General features: G+C 34.5%; 3 protein-coding genes and 1 long non-coding RNA gene across 6 annotated transcripts; 2 read left to right on the top strand and 2 right to left on the bottom strand.

Annotated features, from left to right (window-relative positions):
* Positions 1-1,366: 1,366 nt before the first annotated feature.
* Positions 1,367-4,363, bottom strand: LOC144575281 (uncharacterized). The gene is made up of 2 exons (XM_078325376.1): positions 4,116-4,363; positions 1,367-3,773 (listed from the first exon to the last, which is right to left on the bottom strand). The coding sequence occupies exons 1-2, from the start codon at positions 4,361-4,363 to the stop codon at positions 1,367-1,369; spliced, it is 2,655 nt and encodes an 884-aa protein (XP_078181502.1).
* Positions 4,364-6,059: 1,696 nt separating this feature from the next.
* Positions 6,060-7,997, top strand: LOC144575969 (uncharacterized). 2 transcript variants are annotated; one of them, XM_078326242.1, is made up of 3 exons: positions 6,060-6,257; positions 7,214-7,398; positions 7,740-7,997. In XM_078326242.1, the coding sequence occupies exons 2-3, from the start codon at positions 7,247-7,249 to the stop codon at positions 7,819-7,821; spliced, it is 234 nt and encodes a 77-aa protein (XP_078182368.1). In that variant the 5' UTR covers positions 6,060-6,257; positions 7,214-7,246; the 3' UTR covers positions 7,822-7,997. The 2 variants fall into 2 exon arrangements, with proteins under 2 accessions (XP_078182368.1, XP_078182367.1); XM_078326241.1 differs by lacking the exon at positions 6,060-6,257 and having other exon boundaries at positions 7,001-7,398.
* A 2,772-nt stretch (positions 7,998-10,769) lies between these two features.
* EMB3129 (GTP-binding family protein) lies at positions 10,770-16,401 on the bottom strand. Of its 2 annotated transcripts, none has more exons than XM_078326008.1 (10): positions 16,193-16,401; positions 15,513-15,659; positions 15,294-15,410; positions 14,931-15,074; positions 14,371-14,457; positions 13,818-13,933; positions 13,055-13,236; positions 11,927-11,984; positions 11,719-11,838; positions 10,770-10,928 (listed from the first exon to the last, which is right to left on the bottom strand). In XM_078326008.1, exons 1-10 carry the CDS (start codon positions 16,307-16,309, stop codon positions 10,922-10,924), a joined length of 1,095 nt encoding a protein of 364 aa, XP_078182134.1. In that variant the 5' UTR covers positions 16,310-16,401; the 3' UTR covers positions 10,770-10,921. The 2 variants fall into 2 exon arrangements, with proteins under 2 accessions (XP_078182134.1, XP_078182133.1); XM_078326007.1 differs by lacking the exon at positions 10,770-10,928 and adding an exon at positions 10,932-11,579.
* LOC144575778 (uncharacterized) lies at positions 15,609-16,088 on the top strand. Its single transcript, XR_013518526.1, has 2 exons — positions 15,609-15,735; positions 15,766-16,088. It is a non-coding gene; the product is annotated as an uncharacterized LOC144575778 (long non-coding RNA).
* Positions 16,402-20,613: the final 4,212 nt, after the last annotated feature.

Raw genomic sequence — 20,613 nt, 5'->3', positions numbered from 1 at the left:
GTTTGTTTCTTTTTTGTCTTTTTTTTTTTTTACAAAACAGAAATTTTTTAAATTATTTTATTTTTTGTATTGAAATATTAGAAATGTTGAATATACTTCTTTGAAATAGATGGAATACAATATAATTTGATTTATCAGAAAGACTGCAACAAATAATTTGGATTAACATTTTTCAAGCCGGATTTTTCGCGGTTGTAAGAAAAATTAATATATTTCTTTATGTGTTATTGGAAAAAAAATAAATATGCTTAGATTCTGAGTTATTGATCCCGGTTCAAAAGTCACTTCTAGGTAATACAAAAAATATTGTGATCATTCTAGTACATTTAAATTATAAAAAATTGTATCTATTTTGAGAATTTTTTTTTAAGATCAATCATTAAATAACTTAAAGTTTTTGTGTTTTTTCAAAAATAGATACAACTTTTTATAAATTAAATGTACTAGAAGGATCACAATATTTTCTGTATTACCTAGAAGTGACTTTTGAACCGGGATCAATAACTCAGAATCTAAGCATATTTATATTTTTCCAATAACACATAAAGAAATATATTAATTTTTCTTACAGTAGCTAAAAATTCGACCTGAAAAATATTGATCCGGATTATTTGTTGCAGTCTTTCTAATAAATCAAATTATATTTATTCAATCTATTTTCAAAGAAATATATTCAACATTTCTAATATTTCAATACAAAAAATAAATTTTTTTTAATTTTTTTTTTAAAAAAAAAAAAAAAAAACTAAACAAACAACGCTTTCTCTCTTTCTCCCTCTGCCTAAACTTTCCGAGAATTGAATAACCGGACCCAGAAATATATTCAACTTTGCGGTTACCAAGTAACCAGACATTTTTCCCATATCCGGGTATTGGGTAACCGGAAAGAAGATCAATATCCGGTTATTTGGTAACCGGAAGGGGTATTTTTTGAAATTCATTCAAAAACTGGATAGATTTCGTAATTTAGTATTTTTTTGGATATTTGTAAAAATTTCGGAACTTATACTGTCGACTAATTGGAGGGCATTGATTTACAAAGACATTTGTGATATATGTTGTTTTTTTTGGTAGGGTACCTGTGGCATTAATTGATTAGGGACATAGTTGTCTTTTTCTCGACTCCGTTATCTCCTGACTCCTGACTCACGGGAAAGGGTAAACTCCGGAAAACAACATATGTCAAAATAGATACAATTTTTTATAATTTAAATGTACTAGAATGATCACAATATTTTTTGTATTACCTAGAAGTGACTTTTGAACCGGGATCAATAACTCAGAATCTAAGCATATTTATTTTTAATATAATAACACATATTTAATGTGTTATTATATCATCAAAACACATCACATTGAGAATCTTTCACGGGAAAGGGCTGTAGATGAGTATATCATCAAAAAACACCAAAACAAACTTTCTGAGAAATGGTTTAAAAACTGAGTTCATCAAACATTGAAATGTGGCTGGTGCGTTGGTGAGGCCAAACGGCATCACATTGAACTCATAATGCCCTTCATGGGTCTGAAATGCTGTTTTGAACTTATCTTCTTCACACATTTTGATTTGATGATATCCAGCCCTCAAATCCAATTTTGAGAAGTATTGGGCTCCCTTCAACTCATCTAACAAATCATCGATAATCGGTATGGGAAATTTGTTCTTGATTGTGTTCTCATTTAACCTTCTGTAATCAACACACATGCGCCAACTTCCATCCTTCTTCTTAACCAGCAATATCGGTGAGGAGTAGGGGCTAGAAGAGGGTTGGATGAAAGAATTCCTTAACAATTCTTCCACTATTTTCTCTATTTCCAATCTTTGGAAATAAGAGAATCGATAAGGTCTAAGAGATACTGGTTTTGCATCAGGTTTGAGAGGAATTTTATGGTCAATTTCTCTAGAGGGAGGTAAAGTTACCGGTTCTTCAAAAACCCCACTGAATTCCTCCAGTATCCTTCTAACTTCCAAGGGGCAATCTTGTCCTTCTTCCTTCGTTTGTGCATTCACACAGAAAAGGTGTGCTATGAGAACCTGATTTCTCTTCTTCTGTTCTTTTTCCACATTCACAGATTTTTCACACACTTTCACTTCAGCCCTTTCTTCTTTAATTTGCAATTTCACAGGATTGCCCTTGTAGTTGAATTGCATTAAACCCTTCCTCCAATCTACTGTCATCTCACCAGTAGTTGCAAGCCAATCAATGCCCAAAATAAGGTCATACCCAGGCACCTTCATTACTCTCATATCCATTTGGAACTCCTGCTTCTGTATGGAAAATTTGAGGTTTTTACAAATCTGATTTGAGTTCATTTGAGTGCCATTAGCTATATTTACACTCATAGGCTCAGTTTGGGTAGTTGTCAGATTCAAGGCACATGTTAGTTCAGGATCTATAAAAGAATGTGTACTCCCACTATCTATGAGGGCACAAACTGGTACTTCACCAATATAGCCTTTGAATTTGAAAGTTTTGGCAATCTGTGCTTGTAGATTGTCATGGGTGCATAGAGTTATCATGGCTTGTTCTTCCTCTTCAGATTCTTCTCCCTCTCCCACTACTGCCATTGATTCTTGCATCTCTTCTTCTTGTTCAATTACAATTTCCTCACTATCCATTGTATTTAATATCTTTGGGTTGCATTTATGCCCTACATGCCACTTCTCCAAACATCTAAAACACAGCCCCAACTTCTTTTTCTGTTCAGTGGTCATGGTGGACTGGTTGCCTTTAGGAAATTGGTTTCTGTTGTGGTTGCCATCCCATTTCTTCACAATCATTTCACTACTCTTTTGTCCCTGCTGAACTACTGGTTTTTGGCTGTAATGTACTCTTCTGCTCCCCCCTTCTAGAGTTAACTCTATTTTCTTAGCCAGTTTGATTGCAACCTTTAATGTAGAAGGTTCAAACAAATCCAAGTTGTTTCTTATTTCCTCTTTCAACCCACTAATAAAAGACCCTACAAAGAAATCTTCATTTGAAATCTGTGTTCTACAAATCAATCTGGATCTAGCTCTCATATACTCCTTTGCATATTCATTCACCTTGCCATACTGTTTGACTTGTTTGAACTGGTCGATTGGATTACCCGAATTGTCTGTAAAGAACTCCAGTATTTCATCTACCAGATTTGGCCAGGGGGGGGTTTTTTTGGCAATTTGTAGAGATCTGTACCACTCTTTGGCATCATCAATCATGTTCATAGTGGCCATTCTCGTTTTGTACTCATCTGGAACTTGATACAGCTCAAAAAACTGTTCACAATCCTCAATCCACTCTACTGCCCTTTCCCCATTGAAAGAAGGAAAGTCCATACGAGGAAGAAAAAATTTCTGAATTTGAGAGTTGAATTCACCTTGCTGATCGATCTTAGAATCATCCTCCTTTTCGAGATTAATGAGCTTTTCGGAGCCTTTCTTTGCCTTATCCTCGTTTGGTCTAGTTGTGTTTGCGCTGTTTTCTCCCTTTTCCCAGTTTTTTGACAGCATGATCGTTTCCAGCATCTTTGTCATACGATCCATCTTCACTTCATTAGCCTCGAGCCTACCAGCAAGGTCCCGTTGAGCTTTACTCAGTTCTCGCTGCGATGCCTCTGATTTAGATTCCATCCTGGCAACTCTCTCTGTGATATCTGTCAGCTCCAGGTGGTCGTCTTCATCACCTGTGGCACTGCTTCTTGTTCTACCAGCCATCGGCCGCTTCTTCTTAGCGCGCACCAGCTTTCCCCAGTTGAGATCACCGCTCTGATACCAATTTGTCAAGTCCTGAAACCTGACAATGGAATTCCAGTCTCAATTGAAACTAAAAAATTCCAATTGCACAATAGAGAAGTAAGATCGAACTTAGCTGAAAATAGCCTCGCACGATAAGAGAAAGAGTGAAACTCTGAATTTCTTTATTTCTTGGATAATCCAAACCATTACATGAATTTGCCTTTTATAGGCGACACAATTACAAGAATTGGATCTAAAATCAAACTATTGGATCTTGCTAATGCATGTCAGAGTGACACCTAAGCTTCAGGATCCGACCCGTTTATTTAACCAACTAACAAATTCTCTAACTGACTTCTAGCCTCTTCTGCGTGCTCTCACTGATATTCTTAGTTAAAACTGATCCTTGGGACCCCTTGTCAGTTGTTGTAGTCTCTCTGCTCCATTCTTTACTTCTGGGCCCACTGTCAGCGATACAGTATCTTTAATAAAATTGCCCGCACTGCTGCCCTCTTTGCCCGCTCCTCCTTTCTCGTCCCGCAGTTTATTTAAATTGTTCAAATAACAAACGGCTATCCCCAAATTAGAACTGGGTTGTGACACATCGCGTATCTGATCGGAAGCGGAGACCATGAAATCGAAAGACATTCGCTCAACTCTGCCGGTTGCTCCGACTCCGACGATGTCCACCTCCGTGTGGTTCAAAATCCCTTGAATTATAGTGTACTCTTCGGGATTATGAAACAGGAGATAAATAGACACTACTGGGAGTTATCTGAGTAGTGTCTCGTGTCTCCAGGCTCGTACCAGTGTTACTGTTGCGACGTACCAGTAAATTTTGAGCCTTAGCGCATACTGGTAAATAGAGACTTAGAGAGAGAATGTCATAGGCACAGCAAGAATGTTACCAATTCGCCCAGCTTTGTTCGCTATTCAGAGACATAGAAGGATCCTAGTTTTACTTTATGTTTTTTCAATTATGTTGTTTGCTTTCTCTTTAGTTTATCTTAGGATTATTTTTGTTTTTTCAGTTATGTCACTGTAAAATTATTGGAACTCTATTTTAAAGTTAATGAAAAATACCTACGGGTTTTCTCCTTAAAAAAAAAAAAAATTCCGTGTATTACGAGCATAATTAATATGAAGCTCGTGAATTGAGAAATTCTCTTCCAATTTGCGTGTGCTTTCTTACTTTATTTTAGTTGAAATGTATGCTTTTGAGAAAATTTTGAGTATATTGGATTGAGAATTTTGCCGGTTGTGTTGTTTGTGTTATTTGTAACCTTGTACTGTCTCAATGGCCAGTTTTATTCAAGAAATTTTACAAATTGCTCTTCTTTTTCAAAATATAAAACAAAATACAATAATTTCAAAATTCTTAACAAAATACTCTTGTGACCCTCACTTGTTACCTATTTTTTCCTCCCTCCTTCTTTACTCTCACATATTCTTTACTTATATAAAATATACAATTGTGATTTTATTTAAGTTTTGAATAACTTATATTTTTTATTTGTATAAATGATTTAGAATAAAAGAATTAGATGAGAGTAAATAGAGAGAATAAACAGGGAGGAAAAGAGTGGAAACAAGTAGGATTCACAAGAGCATTTTGTTAAAGTTTTTGAAAGAATGATATTTTGTTCTATATTTTGAAATATAAGGACACTTTGTAAAATTTTCATTTTTGTTCTCTTATCGTAATAATAAATTGGTCGTTGGTTTTGTGTGCTTGGTTTTATGGAAAATCTACTAGTAATGATGCTCTCCACTTGTGGGATTGGATGGCACAGGAGAGATGCATCCCAAATGTAATATTCTATAATGTATTAATTCAAGGACTTTGCTGTTATTGCAAAGACTATGCTCTAATGCTACAATCATCACTCCACAGCTAGAAATAGATTACAACAACAGCAGAAAAAGAAAAAAAATGACTCTGTCAAGAACTGCACAAATGGAGACCAGTGTACATAGAAATGTAGAATTAGAAGATGAGAATAATTTCTTCGTGAATTGTAAAGTCCGCAATCATTTAAAATTGAATAAAAATTTATAATATATAAGGTGATAGTACAACTACTTTAAAATCAGTAACCTATGATGTAAATATTTCTTCGGATACTACATTTTTCAACCAAAAATGAATTAAGGATTGAATAGTCAATCTTCTGGCTGCACCAAGCATAGATATGAAAATCTGAAACGTTCAAATGCGTTCTACACGAATCTCGAAGCACAAATAATACTGGCCCCTGCGCTATCCCCGATAGGCACCGGACACGTCGATCACGCAAAATGTGAGATATCACAGGGATACGCACTCTTCGCGCATAGCCGTGAGCCGTCTCAATTCTCAAATATCGCTCCTCTCATTCAGATTTCAGACCTAACCTAACCAAAATCATAGCCGTCTCTTCTCCAAAATCGATCGCCTCTATCTCCTCCGGCGCCTCTCCCTCCTCCGGTGCCTCTCAAGCGGCTCCTCTCCACTGTCCGCCGTCGCCTCTCTCCTCACAGCGCATCACCGTCTCTTCTCCAGGTATTTCACTGAATTGAATTTGTTTAGCGATTCTGTCACTAGATTTGGATTGTTTGGTTTAGCTATTCTGTAACTGAGGCTTAATATTTCATCTTTTTTTTCCTTTTAATTTGCATTCTCGTCTGTCTGACCTTTATAGTATATAGGCGGGAAGTTTGGGTTAATCAAGTCTAAATAACCCTTGTATTGACCATTAATTTAAAGTTTAAACAAGCATATTAATTTTTAATCATGCAATTATTTCATATTTGCATCTGACATCATGCGATTCTATCACTGATTCACTGAGTCTCAATTAAATAATTGTTTGCATCTGGTTACTTGATGTTTGTGTTGTGTTTGATGTTTGTGCTCTAGTTGGTTAATTTGACAATTTAGTTGTATTTTAAACTGAATTTACGTTCAAATTTATGTGGAGATCTATGTGTGAATTTATCTGAGCATTAATATTCATATGGATATGATTGAATTGAAATTTGGTTTTAAAAATGATTTTTAATATGCTGGAATTAATGTAACTCTTTCCTCTGACATGTGACACAAGTTATTTTTAATGGGAATATTTGCATGTTTTGAGTGGAAATAAATTCATACATAGTTTAAAATCCGCATATGCGGTATGCAGTGACCTTCCGCATGCATAAACAAAACCGCATTTTACAACATTGGTTGTATAGTCCTCTTATTTGTTAAGTTTTACATAATATCAATCATTTATTAGATGCTTCCTTTCTTATCTTAGATATGCCTCTAATGTACACAAATTATAGTTTTGCATACAAATCATATATTAATTCTTATTTTAAAATCCGCATATATAAGTCCGCATAAAAATCCGCATATGCAGCCGTATACCGTATATGCGGTATGTGGTGGCCTTCCGCATACCGCATGAAAACTGCATTTTATAACACTAACTTGGAACTTGTTTCTTGTTCGTTTTGAATTGGGAAAAGGAATTGAGGGATCGAGCAAGGGTTTTAGGAGACATGGCACTGACAAATTTTATTCTGACGGTGGTTGGAGTAGGCACGGTGGTGATGCTCTTGCGCAGTGATGTGAAGCAGTCGGCGACGATATTTCGTCGGAACGTGCGTCAGATCCGACAGTGGCTCGAGGAAGAATCTGCCTCCGCTGTCAAGTAATTCATCTTCTTTGATTTTTACTTTATTTTCTATTATTTCTTTGTTGTTTCAAGTAAAGTGCAAAGCCAGGAACGGGATGCTAAAACAGGAGGAAGCTTTCTTTCGAAGATTCAGCTTCTTGTTGTGCATATTATTATAGCAGATATGTTCTGGTATCGATCTGGTGGAATATTATGTAGTTGACGGCAAGCTAATTAGATAGATGATTCCAATGGATAGAGGTTGCATATTCAGAACTTTTTTATATAATAAGACCAGCTTAATTTTGTATTATGTAGCTCTATTATGCTGCCTTTTAGATAATCACTTTGATTTTGAATTTTGCTGATGATTGTAGAAATGCTGAGCGGTCTGCACCCAAAGAGCTAGATTCTTCATCCGTTAAGAAGGATCTGCCACCAAAAGATAAGAAGCATTAATCTGGTCAATTGTTTTTCTCTTTTTAGCCTTTTTTTTTTAGTTTATGCTTGTGTGACAGTCAATTTTCACCCTGGAACAAGAGCAAGAAATTTTGTAGATCTTGAATAAAAAAAGGCTGATGTCGAACAAGCTTTTCTGTAAGTTGAAAGATCTAGTTTATTTTTGTTGAACTTCCCATGGAAGCGTGGTTAATATTGTAACCAAATAGAAGAAAAGAAATTGATAATGGAATTGAAGTTCTGTAAGGGCGTGTTCGGTAGACAAAAACCCACTGGAAATTAAGTGGGATTGAGTTAATATTCCCCGAACCGTTCTGCCCCAAAACTCCCCACCATTTTTCCCATCTCTTTCCCGTCTATGTTAAAATTGGTGGGAAAAAATCTATTCAGTCAGACTGAATTTTCATTTTCCCTCGCATTGCCTTCTCTCTCTCGTCAATCGTTTTACCTCAAATATCATTTTCGCGGGAGAAAGTCGAGCGGAAGCGGAAGCGGAAGAAAGAAGACGATGTGCAAGACACTCAAGCAGAAGAGCTGCTAGCACCGATTTTGCTTCGATCATGACTGGAGAAGGTAATATGTTCACCAATTTCGGTTCTAACGGGTATTAGATTATTGTTGAATTTAAGCTTGTCTCCTTAAGAGAGCTTGATGTATGAACATTATGGCGGTGAAATGCCAATGCTGATGGCGGCTTGAGAATAACTTGGCTTAAAATCAAACTCTTTGTTATAGAATTGTGACATTTTTCCTATTTACTGAATGCCTTGTGCTGCTGTTAAAATATTGTTGTTTTCTTAAAAATGTTTTAGAATGAACGAGGTGTGCTCATTTTAGCAAGGTTAAGGTTTTGGGGGTAAAATTGTAGTGTTTTAGTTTGTACTTGACGTTTCAGTAATGAAAAGGGGCCTATTTATATAGATAAATAAAAAAAGAGATTATTGTTGGATTTCAAATTATCACGAGTTTAATTAAAAGTCAGATATCCCATTGTCATACTGTAGTCTTCAGATAATTAGATGAGAAGGGGCCTATCTGGTCTATCTTTGCACCTGCTAGTGTACCGACCTTGACTTGGGGCCATCTTATCCTTTCTAAACATAAATTATCCTTGTACTCTTCTTGCTTGCTTTGTGTGAATTCCTTGGTACCGGTCGATACCAGGGACAGTTCCCAACTGGTACGGATATGAGGTTTGTTCTCCAATTATTTCTGTTTTATTGTATTTATATTGTTATATATTTGTTACTGAAAAGTGCCCAGTGAAGAATATTTTATCTCTAACTTTTATACTTGGTGTTATCCAAATTATTCTAGGTTCTGGTTGTATAATGGGAAATTACCAGTAATTAGGTTGAGAGACTAATCATGTGCAATTAAGCCCTATTCAATCTTTCAGCAATTCTGAACTAAGAAAAAAAGTCAGCATAGTTAAAGCCTCAAATGTGAAATCATGTTTCAATTGTTCTCAACTTCATCCGAAAGCCTCATTTCGGCCCGGGTTCTTCAACTATTCTAAGAAGCATTGAGAAAATAAAAGGCAGAGGGAAAATAAGGGGCTAAAAGTTGTTCAAAAAGAATATACAGTTATCTTGTAAATGCACAATGCTTAAAATTCATATTATGTTTCTTTTAGTTATTTTAACCTTGTTTTGTTTGTCAGTTTTTACTTTTTACTATTAGGTGTTGTACCAGGGACAGTTCCCAACTGGTACGGATATGTGATGACAGGACCCATACATAAATTTATAAAATTGAGGGACCAAATCGTATACTTATTAAGGTTGAGGGTGTGCTTTGTAAATAACCGTAGTTGATGCGTTAGATGGACATCCATCGGTTGATGTTATACCTCCAGGGCCAGAGCTGCTTGTTTCAGAAGGTGAATCCATCAAGCTTGATCAACCATTAACAAGTAATCCTAATGTAGGAGGTTTTGATCAGGGAGATGCGGAAATAGTTCTTCAAGATCCATTACGCATCCAAGGCCTTTTGTTATTACTTTCAAAATCTTGGAATCTAAGGGTCAAAATCTTGGAATAAATATAAATTGACAATGCTTTTTTAGTAGAGCAAATATGTTCTGTTGCGACCTCTAAAAGGAGAAAGAATGATATAATGGAAGAGTTGGAAATTGGAATAATGCAACAGGTTGCTGGCATGAACGGAGACATTAATGGTCAATATAGTTTGGTTTGCTTTTTGGATGTAAGGAGATTTCGCCTGAAGGCTTTGGTTTGGTTTAAAGCTTCAGGCGATTGTTTATTTGTTTGGATTGAGAAGAGTAAAGGGAATTTAGAAAACTAATGTTTGATGTTGGTGAAAGAAATGTTTTGCAAGTTTTTAATATATCTTTAAAATATTTTTAACATTATGTGGAAATTAAATCCAAAAATTGAAGCTTCATCTACTTTTTAAGGGTCGTTTGATGCGACACATCGCGTAATCTAAAATAAATTTGACTAAACATGAAAGTAATGTACGGCAAAAGCCCGGTTAAACTATCTAACATGTGTCATTTTCAAGAAAAATGAACCAACCAGACTAATTTATATTCAATTTTGTAGACCAACCGAGATATAACTGAATTGGGCCTCCAAAAACACCATAAATTATTTGGGAGCTGAAATTTTCAAGTTTCAAAACTGCTCTCGGGCTCCAGCATGTCCATTTTAAAAAACAAAATTCGTACATATTTCTTAACATAAGCTACAAAATCTACGACGCCTGTGCTGACCTGAAAGTAATGCTATGCCAACTAATGGGTTGGGTTTCTTGAACTACAATCAATTAGCTGACTGACTGGATTAGATTAAGAGTGCTGGCCCAAAGGTTCTGGCAAAACTTGCAATTTGCCAACCACACTTGGTATCTGCCGATTCCAAATCCAAATTAGTTTTCGTTTCCAAAAAGAAAGGAAAAGAAAAATAAATAATATAGACACAATATTGGGAGCATGATTTTGACTAAATCCAATTAGTTTAACCTCTTCATTTACATGTTAGGAATGCCAAACACATGAAAATTGTAAACCAAAACTGACAAACTAACTTGAAATCCAGCACTATATAGACCCCTTGAGGACCATTAAAAAATATCCTCATAACCTGAAAAATAAAGTAACAATTGGCATTAAAAGGTTATGTTGTGCATTCCTTTTAGTTACATAGATACAATTGGAGAAATTTTTGTGAAGTTCACTGTAAATTAAAAAAGAGGAGGGTTCCAATGCCTCATGTCTCTCATACCTCATATTTTATATCTTTGTTTTCAAAGTTTAAATTGTCGATCCGAACCGTTCAACATGATATATATGCTAAAATATAGTTAGGGATGAAATTTTATAATTTTTGGAAATTTTTTACTATCTTTTAAGATGGATAGAAAATCACTGTTTTTTGAACGGTTCAAAAACAGTGATTTTGTACCTATCTTAAAAAATAGTAAAAAAATTCCAAAAAATATAAAATTTCATCTCCATGCATATTTTAGTATAAATATTATGTTGAACGGTTCGGATCGACAATTTGAATTTTGAAAACGAAGATATAAAATATGAGGTATGAAAAAGATGAGGCATTGGAACCCTCCTCAAAAAAAAATTAACACAACAAGTTAACAATGTGCACTGTAAATTAAAAAATGTTCAAAGACTAAGAATGGAATACAGTGCTGTATACAGATGATAAGATCATAATAAACTTATAATTCACTAATAAATAGACCCCTTGAGGACCATTAAAAAATATCCTCATAACCTAAAAAACAAAGTAACAATTGGCATTAGAAGGTTATGTTGTGCATTCCATTTAGTTATATAGATACAATTGGAGAAATTTTTGTGAAGTTCACTGTAAATTAAAAAATTAACACAGCAAGTTAACAATGAGGTTTTACCTAGGAGGTCTTTCCAGGGCTACCCATCCAAATTTTCCTTTTCTAAAATCACATAATACACGAAAAGCTGCGTGATTAACATCTCCACCAAACACTTGTGATGCAACTTTATCAAGAAATCTGTGCAAGAATTTACTTTCAGTTAATATATTAAGAACAGATATAAATATGACCTTAATTTAATTTCATGTATTATAAAGATGCTTACGTTCTACCACAATCTCCTTCTAGATCAAGCTTGTAACGTTTTGAAAGTGCTCCAGGACCTGTTCAAATCAAGAAATGTAATTTAATTTCTCTTTACATATTATGGAAATTAGAATATTTAGTGCTCAGGAATCTTATTAAATTCAATTTAGCTTTAACAAAATAAATAAATAACCACGTAGATATTGCACAGCAGAGTTATACCTAAAAATGAACAAACCTCTACAAGTTACTGAAAACCCACATAACAAAGAGAAAAGAGTGAGGCTATGGGACTATGCATAGCACAGATTGGTCCGCACTACGGATTAATATTTTCAATTCCAAAGTCCAAATAGTCGATCTGAACCGTTAAACGTGATCTACATACGAAAATGTACTTGTAGACTAAATTTTACATTTTTTAGAATTTTTTTACTATTTTTTTAGATAGGTAGAAAATTGTTTAATTTGAAAATTTTAAACCATCCAAAAGCAATTATTTTCTACATATTTAAAAAAAAAAGTAAAAAATTAAAAATAATGTAAAGTTTGCTCAATTCGTAATAGCACCAGTCAATTTGTAATACATATTACCATAGGCTCACTCAAGATAGAATATAGATCTACTCTAAGAGGTAATAGTTTGAGTTTTACAAGTACCTAAAAGCATAATACAGAACTACCATCCAATCTTAGTATATGAAAAATATAAAAGAGTGGGGCTATGGTACTATGCATGGCATGCATAGGTCCGTACTATGAATTAATATCTCTATTTTCAAAGTCCCAACAATCAATCTGAATCGTTCAACATGATCTCCATATGAAAATGTACTTGTTGATCAAATATTATAATTTTCAGAATTTTTCACTATTTTTTTGATAGTTAGAAAATCACTTGATCTAAAGATTCTAGACCATTCAAAAATAGTGATTTTCTACCTATCTAAAAAATAATATAAATTCTAAAAAATGTAGAATTTAGTCCGCAAGTACATTTTCATATGGAAATCATGTTTAAACAATTCAGATCGACTATTTAGACTTTGAAAAAGAAAATATTGATTCGTAGTACGGACCAATCTGCGGTATGCATAGTACTATAGCCTCACTCAAATGGAAATATTGGTAATCTTTATAAACCTACCAACTGTAGGCAACTTGATTAAAATTTGTACAAGGATGGCTGCGACGTCAACAACATCATATGATCTCTCACCAATATCATCACACATAGCAAGTTTAATAGCAGCAGTCTGGTCACTTATTCGCATGGGTAAAATTCCAGGTGAGTCTAGTAACTCTAGGTCCTTGCCGAAATGGACCCACCTGCTCCATTGTTATTCAAATCCAGTTAACATTTTTTTCATAATGCAATTTGAGCAAGAAAAAAAAGAAGTGCTTTTTGAAAATCACACATGGCTTTTAGTTGTACAGTTGAGACCATTAGGGTCCAAAATCAATCAACACAAAAATATGACTAAATTTCCCCTGCCTTTCTCAGTTTAACCCCATGCAATAGATCAAAATCTAGAGACTAACATTTAAATATGCTTCTTATCCAGAAATAAAGGCATCTAAATCCACTTGGTTCTTAATTTTTCTAGAAAGTCCTTAGTTAAAAAGAGTTTAATTCTACATACACAAAGAATTAACATTCAATGCACTTGATTTGTTTTGATCTCAATCAAATTTGGTCAAATTTGGGCTTAGAAAAAGAAAATACGTAAGTGGGAGGATTATTAACATCAAACAGACATGCCTTTTCCACAATAATCTAACCAATGGGCGTTTATTTTTGAAATAAAATTGTTGGCTGTTAGTTACAAATGTAAGAAATGTTCAGTGCTCCTAGAAAAGGCAAAATCCATTGGTAATTTTTAACAAACCTAAAAGCAAAAAAACATTACTTGAGTTCTCTGGTGACACCAGGCCTTGGAGCAGCTGGACACATTCTTCGTTTAAGCAAGCGATTAATTAGAGATGATTTGCCCACATTTGGATAACCCACAATGCCAGCCCTAACCTATATAACAAGTTATTCACTTAAATAGTTAAATAGCATAAATTAAAATCTAACTAAGATAATCCCACCATAAATATTTATTTATTAAACAAATGTAAATTGTAAAAGTAACTTGGAAAGCCTAACTTCTTCAAGTCCATGACATACTGCGCAAATTACAAAAATGATCTTTTACGGGTGGAAAAGGCATTCAGAATTTATACATGTGCCCCTGTCATCAATACCAATCAGATATATAAACTAAGAAACAAGATTATATTGCTGACCAGGAATGAGTCTTAAGCCAGTTTTGAAGATTGAAGAATGATAGAAGGAACCAAAGGGACGCAAATTGAAACTTTGGCACTTTACTGACTTTATATAGGAGATGCAAAATTTTAGGGTTGTTTTCATAAATTGAATCGATTGTAACAGTAAAAGAAAGGGAAAAGGAGTACAGGTCGAGGAAGGAGGCCTTTGGCTCTTCTTCTGACGTTCACGTCACTTGCTAGTGACTTGGCAAGCCTACCTAGCTTCATTGCACCCTAAAATAGCATCAGGCTAAAATTTCATATCAAATTTACACAAATATTAATTATTGAGATAGATGGAAGAAGAGAAGGGTTCAAATGCCTCCATATTTTAGATGTTAATAACATAAATTTAAAACTCAAATATCAAAATAAATCCGTTAGATTTGATCTATATTATTTTCTCTATGCATATATAAAAGATTATGACATTCAACTTTATTTTGACGATATCAAGAATTTGCTAAAATACATCGTTATGGGATTATGGATAAATTCTGAACATTGAATTTTCAGCTTATTGATTCGTATAAAAAAAAAATTATGTGCATGTAGAGAAAGTAATATAGATAACATCTACTGGTTTTATTTTGATATACAAGTTCTATAAATTTTGTTATTAGAAAATTAAAAAGTTGAGGCATGATGGAGGCATTTGAACCCTCCTCATGGAACAATAGAGTACAATGAAGTACTAAGGTCACTACCATTCCTAGCTGTCCATTTGCCAGAATAACCTTCACCCCTTGCTTTGCAAAGTAAGAAGCCCATGCATTTCTGTCTGCTTTAGAAACCATGTCTTCTCTATTCAGAACCAGAATTTTTTTTCGGTTTCCAAGCCATTTATCCATCTACACATTTAATATAATTTCAGTATTTTGTTTTGCACTAATGACCTCAAACATAAAAGCACCATGAAATGGCACATTATAGTTCCCCGTACAAAGGATATAACGAAAATTAAGGTTACATGAGAATAATAGTTTTCTAAAAGCACATTTTATGAGAAAATTTGAGATCCTTGAAGGTTATATATGTAAAAAGAATTAATATAGAGAAAGAAGACTTGCCATAGGATGGCTTGTGGCCAAAGGTATCCTTGCATCTCTAACTTCAATAACTACATCCATAAGTTTTAACTGTTCTTTGAGCTCTCTCTCAGTTTTGCCTATATGGCCAGGGTACCACTACAAAGCAAAAGATTTTGATGAAAATTACAATTATACCCTAGTTAGTAAGCTACTTAAGTTCAAAGAGGAATGTATTTCATGTATAAGCACACCTTATACCTGAACTGGTCGTAGAGGCCTTGCCCAATAATTTATATCTGACTCCAAATTATCCCAATTGAACTCTTCATTGTTTGGTACTCCATGTACATATATAGAGAAATCAGATTTCCCTTTAGAAGACCGATCTAATGATGTAGCAGCAGTCTGTCAGGTGAAAGCATATTTTTAAGTGTACAATAAAAGAAAAAAGTGGAAAAGATTATTTTTTTCTTGCATTTTTGTACATGATAAATCAAATCAATTTCAGCAGTTAGACTTAGATATGTATATCAACAGATGATGCCTTTTACAGTTTTACTGTGACATTCATATTTCAGCATCCTATATTGCAGAATTAAAATATCTAAGTAAAATTTAGTACAAAATCAAGAGGTTATGAATATAACCAATTAGGTCGTATACATATGAGTAGTCAAATTCCACTGTTAGCATCAAATCATCAACCTTAGGAGGTTACATACAAGCAATAATAAAAAGGAAACTATATAAATTAAGCACAAGTCTCAGTTAAAATCAGTTACCGCCTGATCTTCTATTTGGCAAAAGAAACATCCACATTATTTCCGACCTAGTTTAAACTAAAGATAAAGGTGATACAAATTGTAAACCTCGATTATGAAATTTTTCCTTCCTTTGAGTGGTAATCTAAATACCAAAAAAAAAAAGGAAGCACTGACCGCTCTAGGGACAGAGCATCTGTTTGGAGTAGCGATGACATATGTGGAGCTTCTAAAACGCTGAGATGGCGCTAAGGATGAGCTTGGTTGAGGTAGAGGCGCTAACGACAGCGCCATCGAATTGAAGAATCAGATGGAGTGAGTGGGGGAGGAGAGAAGTGGGTTATCGGGAAAACAAAAAACAAAAAAAGTCTGAAGAATTTAATTCAGTAAATTGAATTACATTATCCGATAGAAAATTTATCGAAGTTTTACTGAATCGGAAATGCAGTTGTTTAAAAAGAATGGGCTTAACGGCCTGTATTCTTTCCCCAGCAAATTCCATTTCTGTATAATCAGCACTCTTATGTATTTTGGCGGCCCACCAAAATTTTGACATCTTCTACTTATTATAGAAATAAAATGGAAAACTATATGTATATCTATTTTTTTAGATATCAAAATTTTAAAATTGTTATCAAATCAAGTGTGATATAAATGTGTGGCAGATTTTTAAACCGAAATATTAATCCGAATTATTTTATAAAATGTGTAAGCATTCCAAATTGAAATAATAAAATTTGGTGCAAACTTGATAAGACCATAACCCTAATCTGACAAGGTTTGCGATTTGAATTGCAACTTTCAGGCGTTTTGGGTTATATATACTGAGCTTTGCTATCTAATCAAGGGATGATTGGGTTAAATTAGGCATGAAAAATGAAATCAAAATGTTCTAATTTTCTCATGAAAACACCATAATAGCTAATATTCTAATGGCATGACAGGTTCCTGCGCTTTAGAAATTAACAATGGTCGCTAATAAAATACAGTCGTATGATCCCTTCAAAGTTCAGAGAGCAATCGAAATTATAATAGGGGGTTTAGTAATTCAAATCGCTAATCTAATCGCATGAGTCAAAATTGCCCTGCATTAATACTTCTCCTCTAGTTAGGTTTTTTTTAATTTTGGGCAGATAAAAGAGGTATGTGTGTCGTGCGCACTGGATTTTTATTTCCTATACTGCTTGAACCCAACTTTCATTTTGACCCTCTGCTATTTTTTAATTCAAGCAATTTTCAAATTTGACCCCTGGAAGAAACAACTTTTTTATTCATAGCATTAAAAAAATAAAAATAAAATGAATATCATCATTCTCGTAAAATTTCAAAAATAGCAAAACAGAAAATAAGCGTTCTGACTTCTGGCCATCTGCCGCGAGGAAACCTACCGTACACAACCCTAAATTTTTTGTGGAGTTCAGATGCAGTGAAGTAACTCAAAGATTGGGTTTTAAATCAGACCGTCCGATTCGAATTCATAATAATCTATCCGAATTGGAGCACACACATCCTTAGAGATGAATTCGAATCGCGAAACAATCTCGAACGACAGATTCTAATCAGACGGTCTCAATTCGAAACTCAAAAATTGGGTTACTTCAGGGATCCGGACCCGTTTTATCATTTTTAAAATAAAAAATGATTCTACGTACTGATTTTAGCTTCTTCTTTTTTAGTGTTATGAATAAAATAATCAATTGAAAAAATTTAGAGGTCTGAGGTGGAAGATGCTTGTCTAACAAAGGCACAAGAAACTTGTGCTTTGTAAAATGATAAATAAACCTTTCTATTATGTCGCACGTGATTTACGTAGCATCTGAATTTGTTAAAATATGAAACATCAAAGATTAAAGAAATACAACATCCGTCCACTCATCCTTTAATATCTTTATAATTTACACACTTACACACTCATAACAGAAAACAGCATACATACATCAAAACAGGAACACATAGATCAAAGAAACGCACAAAGAGAGAGAGAGAGAAGCAAAGAAGCATTTCAAGTATCTAAAAGACAGCAGTATAGTAACATGCTCCCGCTCGGGAAGGTTATTGAGTTTGTCGCATTGAACAACACATAGTGTTCTACTGTTCTAAGCTTTGACATAGCGTTTTCTTCCACCACCCATTTCTCCAATTTTTCCAATTTCAGAATTTATAAGGATTGCAGACACAGAATTCCCTTTGTCGAGCAAGTCATTTGCTTACCTGTGTATGCTCCGTCTTGTAAGCTTAGAAATTTCACGATTTTAACCATCTCTAGCCGCGGCATGGGATCGTTCTTCAAACTAGACTCTTTAGAGTGAGCTTGGTAAGATTTGGTGGGAACTTGACATCATCTATGAAAAGGTTCCTGCAACTCCACTTTCCCTCTAACCGAACTGATCTCAAAGTCTCAAGATTTGAATATGCCCTCATATCGACAAACTCGGATGACACAGAGTCGCCTTTTATTGTCAATGATAGGAGATTAACCGATTGGTTAAGTAGATTAGAAACGGATTTCCAGTCTAGACCATCCGGATTTGAAAGGGACAACTTCCTAAGGCTGGTCAGGAATTGTGGGCATCTACCCATCCATGATTCGGGAAGAAAAGCTGTTTTTAATGTTTGTAAAGAAGTTATTTCGGCTATTGGGGGCGGGCCCTTAATTTCGGGCCGGACCACCACATATACATGACGAAGTGCTGAGATATTCCATAGGGATTCAGGTAAGGTCTTTATGTTTGTATTTATAACATCCAATGTTTGAAGATTCTGCATGACCTCTATATTTTCTGGGAGTGTATCTATGCTAGTATATCTCAAGCCGAGATAACGTTAGAAGGTCATATTTGGTATTGTTGCGTATGGTACCGTGGAACCCAACAATTCCAACACTCCGATAAATCTAGCATTTTTAAAAATGTTTTGATTATAATTTAATGCCAAAAAGGAATGGATATGATTAATATCAAGTTCTCCATAATGACAGTTGTTATTACTGTGGATTGCTACACGAAACAGGGATTCAATCGTTCTCTCATCTGGGTTAGCAACCAAAAAGCCCTCCTTGTTAGATTGATCGATGACAAATTTATGGATAGCAGGATTTACACAACAATACTTGATTGAACCAAAGAAGGATCTCTTCGAAACAGCAACCAAGGACCTATACAAACAACAACAAAAATTTAAACATCTACCAACGACCTATAAGTATGTTTAAAGAATATTTATTTTCATCATGGATGGGTGAAGCAAGACTTGAAAATTCCATGCATAGACATACTGAAATGTGTGATTTGATAAATAATTAAAAGTACCTTTTCACAAGTTGCTCGAGGTACTTGTATGCTGTCTCCTCTACAGTCTCCTCTTTTCTCTCTGTTGAAATAAAACCTTCAGCAATCCATATATTAGTTAGAGATCTTGAGGGGATCTCATAGCCTTTGGGATAACATGGTAAATAGAGAAAACACGGTTTGAGAAAGTACGGTAAATCCTCATAGCAGTAGTTCATGATGTTCAACAATATATTGTCATCATTTTTGAATGCATCCAATTCATCTTTCACTTTCTTCCATATATCGTTGATTGTTTCTTTGAATGAAAGGAGACTACTAAAACCAACGCTAGACATAAACCATGGCATGCCTTACAAATCAGTTGAGGGAGATTCTCCAGCTCTTTAGACAACTCCAGTAAAAATGTTTCCTTATTCGAATTTTCACTCTTCTCAGTCAGAACAGGAAATGCCTTCAAGAGGAAGAGTTGTAGGCTCTCCCGCTCTTCCAACCCTGTGTTTGGATCATCTAACAAGACAGATATGTTATTAATTCCTTCTAACTCTTCAAAATTTTCCCCGTAAACCTCCTCAAGAGCATACTCTTTCTCTGCTTGATTCGCCTTCAGCACATAACAGCAATACACAATACCAGCAATAATATTCAGGATGTCCCCCCACTCCTTTACCAGTTCATCAATGGCCTTATGGGTGTCAAAATGTGCATGAATATCACTCATGAACTTCCCAACTTTGCGCACTGTTATTCTCAGTCCCTTAATTAAGACCTGCTTTTGATCCTCGGGCTGTTGCTTAAAATCACTCCATCTCATGTATCTTTGGACCTTGACTAGCTCTTTTACAATAAAATCAAGGTTATCCAAGTAATGAGGGCTGTTCTTTGATAAAAAAATCTTTGAAGGGGATTTCTGATAGCCTCTCAATTATGAAAGGTAAAGCATCCATCTCTATCTCTTTCTGTTATTTTGAGGCTAAACAAAAATAAAAATGCAGAGAATGCATGAGTGGAAATTCAGAAAAATATCAAATGACCGTCATTGTCAAATTTTGCAGGATGCAATACTGCCACCTTATTTTAATAAAGATAAATTACTCTTACTTAGGAATTGCAAAAGAGCAATTTACAACTCTGTCCCCTATCAAGGCTCCAACTATAGGAATATACACCAATAAAATTGATTTAAATAAAAAAAAAATGCCGGGGTTGATGAACCCTTATTTAAAAAAAAAAAAAAAAAAAAGATTTCTCAACCCAGATGCACCTTGTGCAACTTTAATCCGTTCTCTATGGGAAAATGACAGTATCACT

This window comes from Carex rostrata, chromosome 24 (assembly GCF_964058835.1).
Source record: "Carex rostrata chromosome 24, lpCarRost1.2, whole genome shotgun sequence".
In the NCBI taxonomy this organism is placed as follows: domain Eukaryota; kingdom Viridiplantae; phylum Streptophyta; class Magnoliopsida; order Poales; family Cyperaceae; genus Carex; species Carex rostrata.
Note: the sequence above shows the minus strand (reverse complement) of the source record. Positions and strands in the feature narration are given on the sequence as shown.

Excerpts from the sequence above, each read along its gene's own strand:
- LOC144575281 (XM_078325376.1), bottom strand. The coding sequence starts at position 4,363 with ATGTCTTTCGATTTCATGGTCTCCGCTTCCGATCAGATACGCGATGTG. Across the intron at positions 3,774-4,115 it reads ACAAGGGGTCCCAAGGATCA|GTTTCAGGACTTGACAAATT; the intron begins GTTTTAACTAAG and ends TTCCATTGTCAG.
- LOC144575969 (XM_078326242.1), top strand. The coding sequence starts at position 7,247 with ATGGCACTGACAAATTTTATTCTGACGGTGGTTGGAGTAGGCACGGTG. Across the intron at positions 7,399-7,739 it reads GAATCTGCCTCCGCTGTCAA|AAATGCTGAGCGGTCTGCAC; the intron begins GTAATTCATCTT and ends TGATGATTGTAG.
- EMB3129 (XM_078326008.1), bottom strand. The coding sequence starts at position 16,309 with ATGGCGCTGTCGTTAGCGCCTCTACCTCAACCAAGCTCATCCTTAGCG. Across the intron at positions 14,458-14,930 it reads CAAATGGACAGCTAGGAATG|GGTGCAATGAAGCTAGGTAG; the intron begins GTAGTGACCTTA and ends ATGCTATTTTAG. Across the intron at positions 13,934-14,370 it reads AAGGCCTCCTTCCTCGACCT|GTTAGGGCTGGCATTGTGGG; the intron begins GTACTCCTTTTC and ends CTTGTTATATAG.